The sequence below is a fragment of the Lissotriton helveticus genome, chromosome 2_1, assembly GCF_964261635.1.
Source record: "Lissotriton helveticus chromosome 2_1, aLisHel1.1, whole genome shotgun sequence".
NCBI classification, from domain to species: Eukaryota; Metazoa; Chordata; class Amphibia; order Caudata; family Salamandridae; genus Lissotriton; species Lissotriton helveticus.
Window position 1 is genome coordinate 78,555,417 of NC_136059.1, and position 12,129 is coordinate 78,567,545.

The following is a 12,129-nucleotide window of genomic DNA, read 5'->3' on the forward strand; positions in this document are numbered from 1 at the left end:
TCCATGCTTGGAGATTGAGCGGCGACAGTTGAGGCCATTTGACTTGCCTCCTGAAGTCTGTAACGTCATTCTGGCAGCCAGGCGTCCCTCCACAAAGTCGGTATACGCCTGCAGGTGGAACAGATTTGTGGCATGGTGCACAGCAAAGGCTGTGGATCCTCTTGCTGCCCCTCTTTCTGAGGTTCTTCTCTTCCTTCTTTCTCTTGCCCAGCAGGGCTCTGCTCTGGGCACTATCATGGGCTACCTTTCTGCCCTTTCAGCCTTTCTGAGGCTGCCTGATCAACCTTCTTTGTTCAAGTCCCCTATTGTAAATAGATTTCTAAAGGGCATCACTCACACATTCCCTCCTGTTCCGTTTGTGATGCCTCAGTCGTACTTGAACCTGGTTCTTACGTTTCTGATGTGCGCTCCCTTTGAGCCACTTCACAACTGTCCTCTTCGCCTTCTGACTTTGAAGACTGCTTTCCTGGTTGCCATCACCTCTGCCAGGAGAGTGAGTGAGCTCCAGGCCCTTTCTTGTACTCCACCTTTCCTTTCTGTCCATCCGGACAAAGTGGTGTTGCGTACTAAGCCTTCTTTCCTGCCCAAGGTTGTCACGGCCTTCCACATCGGGCAGTCTATCACCTTGCCTACCTTCTTTCCGCCACCGCATCCCTCTAAAGAGGAAGAGCGACTCCACCGTCTGGACCCAAAACGTGCGCTCTCATTTTACTTGGATCGCACACGCCAGTTCCGGGTGGATGACCAACTCTTTGTTGGTTACGTGGGCGCTAAGAAGGGGAAAGCGGTGCACAAGAGGACCATCTCCCGGTGGATCATCTTGTGTATACAGGCATGCTACTCCTTGGCTAGAAAGGAGCCCCCTGTTGGATTGCGGGCTCATTCTACCCGAGCCACGGCGACTACCACTGCCCTGGGCAGGGGAGTGCCCTTACAAGACATCGGTCAGGCAGCTACGTGGGCATCGCTGCACACGTTTGCAAGACACTACTGCCTGGACAGCCAAGTCCGGAGGGATGGCTTCTTTGGCCGTTCCGTCCTCCAGGACTTTCTGGTGTGATTATTGGTTCGCAGACCCACCACCGGGGTTGGTATTGCTGGGGTATCTATTCTTAGGTAAGGAATCTAATACTAACGTGTCTCTTTCAGATGCACAAGTTACTACTTGTGTAACGATATATCTGTAAGAGACATTAGTTAGTATTAGATTCCTTACCGACCCACCCATCCTCCCCGTTCTGCAAACCAATATCTAGGGTTAGGGTTACCCCCTTTCAGGGCCCTAGTTTCAATGGCACCAGTGTTGGTTTTTAACATGGCTCTGCGTTTCTGGCGCGGAAAAGCTGTTTCTAAGAACTGACGTCAGCACGCGGAGGCGGCGTCTAAGTACTCCGACGACGTCATCACGGCGCCCACGACGCCGACGACGGACGCCTACCGACGCGCAAGGGTACTGCTACGCAAACATTTCCGGATCCAGTCTGACGCCTGGGGATATTCTAAGGTAAGGAATCTAATACTAACTAATGTCTCTTACAGATATATCGTTACACAAGTAGTAACTTGTGCGTTAAGGACTCTGTTTTACACCAATTCTTCTCTGAGCTCCTGGATGAGAGCTGAGTCCATGGCCTCTGAAGAGGGATTATTCATGATTGCACAGATGTTCATGTTACATTGAGCATGTGTTTGTGGCATCAAGTTGGAAATTAACATTTGTGAGATGATCCGTTGTGAGGGCTCGTAAGGTCATGTTTGTTGGGTCCATTAAAGATATATTCTTAAAAGGAGTGGCATATGTCCTTGAATATCCCCTTGACTGGCGGTGATGGGATGTTCTAATGTAAAAGATCTCATAGGGGATGGTAGTGTGATCAAGTCTAGAGGCAATTGGGATTAAGCCAGGGTGGCCATGAAGAAGCAGGTCTAGTCTGTTTGTTGCCTTTGCGTTGGGTTAAAAGTGAAGTGTAAAGTGTACATTAGCAGTGTTCAGAAGGATACGAAGTCAATTCACTTTGTCATTGTGAGAGATGATGCTTAGAAAGTAAATGGAAGTGGTGATGGTGAGGTCAAAGACCCTGGGGGAGAAGGTCAAACTTGCTCTCCAGGGCCTGTAGAGGAGGTGAATGTGTACATTTATGCAGACCTAGGGAAATTAAAGGAGCGGAGTTCCAGTAACTGATGAGTGAACCGTTCCTCAATGGCACTCCTCCAGATTGATTTGTGGGTGGCTCCAATGCTGGCACCTGTTTTTATTTTTAAACACACTTTTTATTAAAGTATTTTGCATTATAATTAACAGGGCTGAGCTCAATATCAGGAAAATATGCACTTTGGTATGTGCATCAATCATGGTACAACTGCAATTGACATATTTAAGGATATCAAGATAATGTACATGATGCAAAAGCGAGATCGGCCTTTCCTATTAGCCAGCACCTGTTTTGAGTGGACAATCCATAATAATTTATTCTGATGAAATGAGAATGTCAGAGATGCGTACGAGGTGGCAGACTGTCCACTTTATTTGATGAAGAGGGCATCCAATCTCTTGTGGGTTATGGTTTGTGTTGTCAGGTTTATGTATTACTGTGGAATTAGTGTTGATGAATGTGAGGTATAGCTTATGTGTGTACTTCCCATTTGATGTGGGTGGTGTTGAGAATATGATTGATGTTGTGGATGGCAATATTGTATGTGCGTGGCATGTTTGCTGAAATGGTATAGAGATTGCTGTGTGAGGCTTGCTTTAAACATTTGGTGGATGCTGGCCTGGGAATCGAGAAATCCAGAGCAGTTTTCTGGTCCTTCCCGACCCTAATTATACCAATTTGGAGAGGCCTTTGGCTAGTTGTAGTTGAGGCTGCTGAAGCGATCACACTTGGGTGGGGTTAGAAGCGGCAGTTCACATGTCCGGAAAATCAGGGTCCTTGGGATTGGCTTTTGATTGGTTACAGAAGCGGCACATTACCTCATTCCGTTGTAGGTGACTTCTCACTTCTTTGGGGACTTCACTCAGCCGTTTTAGATTACCTAGTGGTTAGTGACATTTTGGGGCACATCAAGAAACGCTCTCTGCTCCGAGTGCTGGCAAGTAATGGCGATTTGCATAAAGTATTACATTTTCCGAGGTTGGTGTTGTACATCTACCTATCAAGATATATCTTTCGGTGTGCTTTAATGTCGCCCTTTGAGCTTCTAACTGTATCCAATGAGCAGAGTTCACCCAACATTACAGAAGCGAAGGATCAAGAAAGGGTTAATGCATTCAGATCTCCCAAAAGAAGGAGCACGTGCAGTGTTCGCTTATTCTGATTTGGCGCTCAGAGCGTGCTCTTCGCAGTTGATTTTGTTTTAATGCGGGACATTAAACGGCGATCACATAATGGATGGGCTCTTTCCACAGACATTCCTGGCAAATTAATCCCAGGTAAAGTGGGCATGGCGCCTCGGACAGGGTCATAGCCGGGGGAGCTGAGATGGAAAGGCATTCAGTCCGTGAGAGGGTAGACTGCTATGAGATGCAGAAGATACAGACTGTAGAATCAGCTGTGTGAAGCTTGGGGAACATGCTGCAACGACCAGGGACCCCAGTCTCTCCCCCCCACTCTGCCTTACATTTAACCTCTGTTAACTCCCACTTGAAATCATTGCGCAAATGTGTTTTACTATATGTATAGCTATGTTTCCTGCAACGCTGCCCTCCCGACAACCTTCGCTTTACAAACTCTGAAGCTAAATAAATACACGTTGAGTAATTCAAGTGTAGTTTCCATGGAATATGGCAATTTTCTTTTCACAATATTTGTGATAGATCTGTTTTGATACCTCACAAATCTGTTTTTCCTTTCAAACATATGTCATCTTGAACCCGCTCACCAATTTCTGTTATTCTGGTATCCCGCTCAGCTTCTTCTCAGGTGTCCTTCTATACCTGTAAAGTGGTCTAGTATGTAGTCTCAATATGTATTATGGATGTAAACAACATGGCATCAGTTTCCACCCTGTGCATGAGTATTAAACGTTAGTCATGAATTCGCCACATTACTGGTAAAGCGGGTGGTGATTTTGGTCCTCAACATTGGAAAAATGATATTTCTGTCTTTATGTAATGCTATGTTCCAGCTGAAATTTGGGTAATCGTCTTGAACTTTGGTAGACTTGTGCCTTGATGCCCTCTCTCTGTTTTTCCAGGGAAAAGTGGCCCAGACGGCGTGCATGTCAGCCTGCAAACACTTATCCACGTCACTGCTGCAGTTACTGCTGGAAACCGAAGTCAGGCAGATTACTCTGGGGGCCTTGCAGCAGTTCAACTTGGACGTCAGGGAGTGTGAACGTAAGACCCAAATCCATTCGCCTCTCCCCTTCTATCCTTTTACTCTTGACATGGCCAACTCGGAAGACTCTTGGGAAGCACGCTGGTGGTTGGCTATTAGGTCCAAGCGTCTAACGAGGTAGCCAGACAAGGCAAGCTGTGTAAACTAAAGTTGGAAACATTACACGACCGTATCAGAATATAGATGCTTGCTTTAGTTTGCATTTCAGTGGAGGCATTAGTGTGTTCAGGAAACCTTCTTTAGGTTAAGCACACACCCGGGGAAAAAACAAATTCAATTTCTCCTCATCAAAATGATCTGATTTTATTGTTCACGAATGCACACTATTGACAGAGTTTTTAAAGTGTAAACATAACCAGTACAAAAGCTTAAACAGGGTAACAAGCCCAACTTGCAAAAAAAATATGTAGTCACAGGAATTTTCAAAGATGAAACCAGCAAAGGGTATGATAACCAAAATATGTCTCAGGAATGGCAGTGGCTTGACCTAGTTATCTTTCACAAAACTGCTTCTTTCAAAAGTTCTTACAGGTAGATCTACCTAGGTAGTACCTAGTGGCATTTTATTTAAATAATATCTAAATATAGTATTGCAACGTCACTCTGATACAACTGCAATAATCTGATGAGATGTATTAACCTAGGCAACAACCTGCTTATTATATAGCCATTGAGCAGCACGACATTTAAAAATGAAGTAGTTTACCTAAAAATCTCTCGCTCCTTTTTTTTTTTGTGTAACAAACTTTGATTGTCCAGTGTTATGAGGCAAAGGCCTATATCTTTTTGCAGAAATTATATGAGCGAGCATGGACCTATCAATGGAACATAGGTGAGGTAAAGTTGACCATACTACAGTAGTAACAAATATAAAGGATGCCATTTTACTAGATATGAGAGATAATAAATAGAAGCTGGACAAAAAAGCTTGAAAACATACAGAAAAACAAAGGAGTGCCATTAAGTATCGAAGCTGATAGATGCAAGGGCTGGATACACTCAGCAGTAAAGATGTTATCATACTCACTCACTTAATAGTAAGACAAAGTCTCGCTCTTGCTGACCACTTTATATATTGGTCATAAACGATAAACACCACAGCCTGACAGGTGTTCCGGAACTCCCCCCCAGTCTAGACGAGCCAATCTGGTCACTAAAAAATAAAGTCATATACTGGTTGTCCAATAATAGACCTTTAACATCTTTTTTGGACAACAGAGTTACTACCGTTCGCAGAGTGCCATGGCTCGGCACCGTGCCCAAAAACATCCAGGGCGACTGCATTATAGTGAACTTTGAAGACCCTAATACTGTTGAGCACATCTGCTCCTGGGGCGACCGTACATCTGCCGAAGGGATAGCTACCCGCAACTTGTCATACTTCTACCCCCCGGCTCCCCGTCACAACACCGGTCCCCCCTGGAGTTGGATGAGAGTGGGCAATTGGGATGGGAATAGAGACCATGGTCACCGGGCAGGTTACGGCTTTTCCAATTCTACTTCTGGTCATCATTCCAACTGGAGAGGTCCACCATTATCCAACAGGTACGAATGTTTGGATATGGTTGACTGACCATCAGTCCCCTCCGATAACAATACTCAAGACCCTATTGGAACTCAGATTCTTACTACTCACTCTTCCAGTAAAAACCGGGTGGTAACGCCCAACCATTTTCCCCCGCTTGGTGCTGGCATCGAGTTTCTTTCTCCTCTGCCAAAGATCTCCTTGCACTTGTCATCTTCACAGGTCTGTGTTCTTAGCCCTGCTCCTCTTATAACCCCTGAGGAGCCGCAAAAAAGGCAACAAAACAGTTTACCTTCACCACCCTGTTTATCTAACAACACTGCCTCTTCCTTTATTCCTTCCCCTTGTATCTGTGATCTAATACCCCCCGATACCTTGTCGATCTCCAACCCCCTTTTACCCCCAACCAGGGATCTTACAATCATGTATTGGAACGTAGCGGGCCTTAGATCTAAAACACAGCTCCAGTCCTGGATCGACCTGGTTAACAGGCATGACATAGTCTGCTTCCAGGAAACCTGGGCCATTGAGCCGATTCATATCCAGGGTTTTAAAACCTTTCATATGTCCGCTACTCCATCGGTTCAAGGAAGACATAAGGGTGGCCTGGCCACCTACGTATCCAACCGAATTCCTTTTATTATGACTGAAATATCCCAGATGTCTGAAATCTTCCAAATTCTCAAGTTTACTGTTAAAAGCTCCGTGTATTATGTTATAAATATGTATAATAATGTACCACATGTTGACTGTGTAAAGTCATTGACAGAAATCACTTCATTTTTACATGACCAGAAAGTTAAAAATGCACAGTCACAATGTTATTTCGTGTGGGGTGGGGACTTTAATGTCTACCTATGTACTAACTCCAACAAAGGTTTATGCGGCCTTGAAGATGAGTATGACTCCCCCATCACCCACTTTATTCACTCTAGCCTAGGGTCAGCTTTTAATGCTTGTTTATTTTCACTGGAACTTGAATTTGCGAATGAATTGGTGACCCCTGCTGTCGATTTTAAGCCAACATTCCATGGTAGAGGACTGTTGTCCACAATCGACTTCATTTTGTGTTCTCAGATCTTAGGAACCAGATTGAAAAAAATTTCTACTGGCACAGACCCCTCTAGTGACCATTTTTCCAACAGCATTACTATTACTCTTAATTCTGTTCCCTCATCCCGCACCAAGTCCAGCATCTTAACACAGCAATCCCTGGAGATGGGCAGAACTAACGGGTACACAGTAAAGTGGTCTAAGATCAACCCCAAAGAGGTTACCGAAAGGGTTATCCAACAAACCCTCCCACAAATTTACATCTGCTTAGAGGAGACCTCATCCCCTCAGCTGATCTTGTCTAGTTTTGCCAAGATCTTAGAAGCTATGCGGCAGGAGCTTATCCGCCACCATAACAAGAAGGAAGAGAAAGAAAGTCGAGGGTGGTTTGACTCTGATTGTCGTAGGGCCCATAGTGCACTCAAACGAGCCCTTCATAGTCAAAACAGGGATGTAGCCTTAATCTCACATTTAAGAAAACAATATAAATTGGCCCTAAAAGCCCGCAAACGGGAAATAAAAAATAACCTTTGGGCCCAACTCCACGAGAGCATAAAATCAAAGGACAGTACGCTATTTTGGCGAACAGTCAAATCTCCATTTTTGGCGGATGACGCCGCTTCTTCCCATTTAGACGTGGCAGTACCCGCTGAAAAATGGGTGACCCATTTCTCTCAGATATTTGGGGATTCAACCCCATTTACCGATGTTATTACATCCGGGGAGGCCAATACCAACAGTGATAACACCTACCCAATTGACATCTACTTTGACCTTGGAGATGTGAATACAGCACTAACGTCTTCCAAGACTGGGAAAGCCCCTGGACCTGACGGGGTCCCATTAGACATCTTTGTGAATAACCTTGAATTATGGTCCCCAATAGTCACTCAAGTCATGTCCGCAGTCTCTCAGGTCGGTTTAATCGATTCTTGGTCTACCTCTGTGCTTCTTCCCATCTTTAAAAAGGGGAACCGAGACAATCCAGCTTGCTACCGACCAATCTCCCTCTTGGACTCGCTGGGTAAGGTCGCTGGGAGACTCCTCCTGGAACGTCTCCAGGATTGGGCAAAGGAGAACAAGGTCATCACAGACCTCCAGTTTGGGTTCCAAGAGGGCCTGGGCACGGTGGAGCAGGCTCTTAACCTCACCTTACTTATGGGGAAATACGCCTGGGCTAAAGGTGGCAATCTCTACCTAGTTTACGTGGATTTAAGTTCCACATTCGATTGCGTAATCCACTCCAAGCTATGGGAGATTTTAAATAAACTGGGTGTAGACCCCCCAATCCTGAAGTTTCTCCGAGAGCTTTACTCGGATGCCAAAGCCTGTGTGAGGTATGGCATCAACGGAGAGCTAACGGATTCATTCCGAATTACAAAAGGAGTAAGACAGGGGTGCGTCCTTGCTCCATTCCTATTTAACATCTACACTAACGGTCTGGAGCAAGCGATGCTGATAGGGAATAAGGACCTCCCCTGTATAAAAGGTCGCCTGATTCCAGCATTGCTTTATGCCGATGACTCTGTAATCTTAGCAAGGACACCTAATCAGCTCCAGTTGCAACTTGATAAGTATTGCCAATACATGCTCTCTCTTGGTCTTAAAGTCAACAAATCCAAGACTTTTGTCATGTATGTTGGCAAGAAAGCCCAGAAATGTAAATCTATCTATATTGAGAATACTAGGTTAGATAGTGCTAGGAACTATCCGTATTTAGGAATCCTCATTGACCATCAACTGTCATGGAAACCTGCCATATCTAGCAGGAAATCGCAGTTCCAACGCACAACATCAGCACTGACCTCATTCTCTAGGAAGCTGGGCAAGCCCGCCCCTGCAGTAATACTGCAAATTTATCAAGCTAAGTGCATGAGTGTGGCTACCTACGGAGCAGGTGTATGGGGCTATGTCCCTGTCGATGACCTCCAAGTAGTCGAAAATGATTTTCTGAAGTATATATTAGCCCTCCCCAGAAGTGCTTCCAATTACGGTAGCCATATGGAGCTCGGTAGGGATTACATATCTGACATCATAAGGTACCAACCGATTCTCCTTTGGCACCGTATATGGACCAAGGAGCAATGTCTCCTAACCCGGTCGCTAATAACAGACTGCCTGACTCTGACCCATTGGAAGAAGATTCCTTGGCTGTTGTACGTTTTTAAATTTCTGAATGATTTGAACTGCTTAGAGTTTTTTATAAACCCTACGTCACTCACTACCATATCAAGAAGGTTTTTAAAGAACTTATGTGTCTCACATCTGAGTGATTTACGTCTGTGCTCAGAAATCGGCAAACAGTCGACCAACCATCTAATGATGATTCAATCCTCCTATGGCCTTCAACCTTATCTGTCCTTTTTTTTGTCTAATTATGATAGATATGTTTTAACTCGATTTAGATTTAATTCCTTTTATCGTCTTGTTTCATTTCCCATGCCCTCTGATTGGTCACGTGATATGATCAAATGTCCCTGTGACGATTGTACTCCTCAGTCTACATTACATGTAATTTTATTTTGTACCTTTTATGACAATCCCCGCAAACGTTGGTTGGTTCCTCTGCTTAGATTTTTAAGATTGAGAAGATGCAGACCTGCCCTTTTGGCATTACAATGTCTAGATTCCCCTTTTGTTGCAAAAACAGTCGCTTATTATTTAAAAGCTTGTATAAAAATTCGTTCTCAACTTGCGGCCCATGCGCAGTAAATATCTATTTTTATACCACTGTTATTTCGGGTACCAATATTGAGCAAACTGATTATATTCTTAAACTGATGCATTATCTCATATAGTAACTAATTTTTATATGAAAAGTAAAATGTTGTAAATAACCGTATATGTACTGTATGATTTTCACCTGTACTTTTATGGTTGTAAATTCAACCGAATAAAGTTACTTTTTGATTTGATAAACACCACTCATAAAGAGTGTAGATCCGCTTGGTGTTATGGAGTTCTCTACAAACAGCGGAAATGTTCCATAGTTAGCTATACGTCTAATGACGTTTCATCAGACCTTAAATCAATCTAAAGCCTCTAGTTCTAAAGATATGTACGACATTTGGTCTGTTTACTTCAAGATCTAGTACATAAGTCCAAAAATTATATATGATATTAAAAACGCTTACTTCAAGAAAAATTCCTCTATTCTGTAGATGGCTCTGTCTGTTCATGGTAAATTGTAAACAAGTGTATACTACTCGTGGTACGTCTTTGTACTTTCTCGGACTGCATAAGAAACAAGAGACATACTTATAGTCAAATCTAGAGTATACTGCCGTAGGATAATGCTTATATACCACAGCATCAAGAGAAACAACCTTTACAACGCAACTTTTACAACGCACTACCATTACAACGAAACTTTTACAACACAAAAACCATTACAACGCATGTATTTACAACGCATGCTTTTACAACGTAGGTACCTTTACAACGCATACCATTACAACGTAAGTATTGGTAAGTATATAATTATATTTAAAATGTTATATGTTTGGGTTTTTTTAAGGGTTTTTTTTAGGGTTCAGGGTCAGTTTTGGGTTTTTTGGTAAAGGGGTATTTTTAGGGTTCAGGGTCAGTTCTGGGTTTTTGGGTAAAGGGGTATTTTTAGGGTTCAGGGTCAGTTTTGGGTTTTTGGGTAAAGGGGTATTTTTAGGGTTCAGGGTCAGTTTGGGGTTTTTGGGTAAAGGGGTATTTTTAGGGTTTAGGGTCAGTTTGGGGTTTTTGGGTAAAGGGGTATTTTTAGGGTTCAGGGTCAGTTTTGGGTTTTTGGGTAAAAGGGTATTTTTAGGGTTCAGGGTCAGTTTTGGGTTTTTGGGTAAAGGGGTATTTTTAGGGTTCAGGGTCAGTTTTGGGTTTTTGGGTAAAGGAGTATTTTTAGGGTTCAGGGTCAATTTTGGGTTTTTGGGTAAAGGGGTATTTTTAGGGTTCAGGGACAGTTTTGGGTTTTTGGGTAAAGGGGTATTTTTAGGGTTCAGGGTCAGTTTTGGGTTTTTGGGTAAAGGGGTATTTTTAGGGTTCAGGGTCAGTTTTGGGTTTTTGGGGTACAGGGTAAAAATAAAGTAAAATTCAATATAAATTAAATTAATTAAATGAAATTAAATTATATTAATTTCAATTTATTTAAATTAAAAAAATTATTATATACTCACCAATACTTACGTTGTAATGGTATGCGTTGTAAAGGTACCTACGTTGTAAAAACATGCGTTGTAAATACATGCGTTGTAATGGTTTTTGCGTTGTAAAAGTTTTGTTGTAATGGTATGCGTTGTAAAAGTATGCGTTGTAACGTCATAGATCCCAGCATCAATGATGAAAACATATATAATCCTTACTCAGAAAATCGGTTTAGGATTTAGCGCTCTCCTGCGAGGTGTTCTATTTTTCAACCGTTGCCATAAATAAATCCATGTTATGGACGGGCCGAATCCGTACTCTCTGGGGCTATAAATAAAATAAAGCCCATAATAAACCGTAATTGCCTCACTGTTAATTTAAACGTGCAGAATACTACCATTTGAAAGGGCATTATTCTTCCCTTAGCTTGTACGCGTACCTTCTTGTCTCCGTTTAGATGCGGTAAAAACGCCTGGGTATTATAGGCAGCTTGCTGTGCTTCGTATCGATGGTCTAATACGAGGGGCAGCTGAAGGTCTCTATTCATGTCCTTAAGGATTCGCGCATTTTTCTCAACTAATGACACATAAGGATACTATGTATAAAATCCAACACAAGGTTACTATGTATCAACAACGGAATTCAGCGAGTTATTCTACAGAGTTTCACTGGCGCCAACTTTTAAAGGGTAACATGCATATCTCAACTCTTGAAATGATACTATGTAACAAAACCAAATATGGTTTTCAGAGGATTATTCAGCAAAATCTAGAAGACACCATAATATAGAAAGTAACACGCCATATTAATGTCATTGGCGAGTTATTCTACAAAGTTTCAGTTTCATGGGCGCCATTTTATAAGAGGCAACATGTTGTTCTCAACTCTTGAAGTGATATATAACTAAACCAAATGTGATTTTCAGGGAGTTATTCTGCAAAATTTAGAAGACACCATATTATAGAGAGTAACAAGGCACATTCGTATCATTTGACAGTATATGTTTATTTTTGCAGTCAACTTTATCGAAGCTCTTCTACATAACTGATGCAGATCACTTAATACGTTTGTTCTTGCGGCAACTTT

General features: G+C 42.7%; 1 protein-coding gene and 1 long non-coding RNA gene across 9 annotated transcripts in view; one reads left to right on the forward strand and one right to left on the reverse strand.

Annotated features, from left to right (window-relative positions):
• Window positions 1-12,129, forward strand: part of EXOC6B (exocyst complex component 6B) — a 1,580,787-nt gene that overhangs the window by 872,803 nt on the left and 695,855 nt on the right. For both annotated transcript variants that reach the window (XM_078674493.1, XM_078674492.1), the window contains one exon: window positions 4,195-4,336. In XM_078674493.1, coding sequence (XP_078530619.1) covers window positions 4,195-4,336 — 142 coding nt within the window. The remainder of the gene's footprint in view (window positions 1-4,194; window positions 4,337-12,129) is intronic.
• LOC144817728 (uncharacterized) overlaps window positions 1-12,129 on the reverse strand; it is an 891,613-nt gene that overhangs the window by 758,808 nt on the left and 120,676 nt on the right. The window contains exon 3 of one of the 7 annotated variants that reach the window (XR_013606965.1): window positions 10,050-10,149. The exons of the other annotated variants lie outside the window; for them this stretch is intronic. This is a non-coding gene — a long non-coding RNA (uncharacterized LOC144817728). The remainder of the gene's footprint in view (window positions 1-10,049; window positions 10,150-12,129) is intronic. 7 annotated transcript variants of the gene reach the window in all.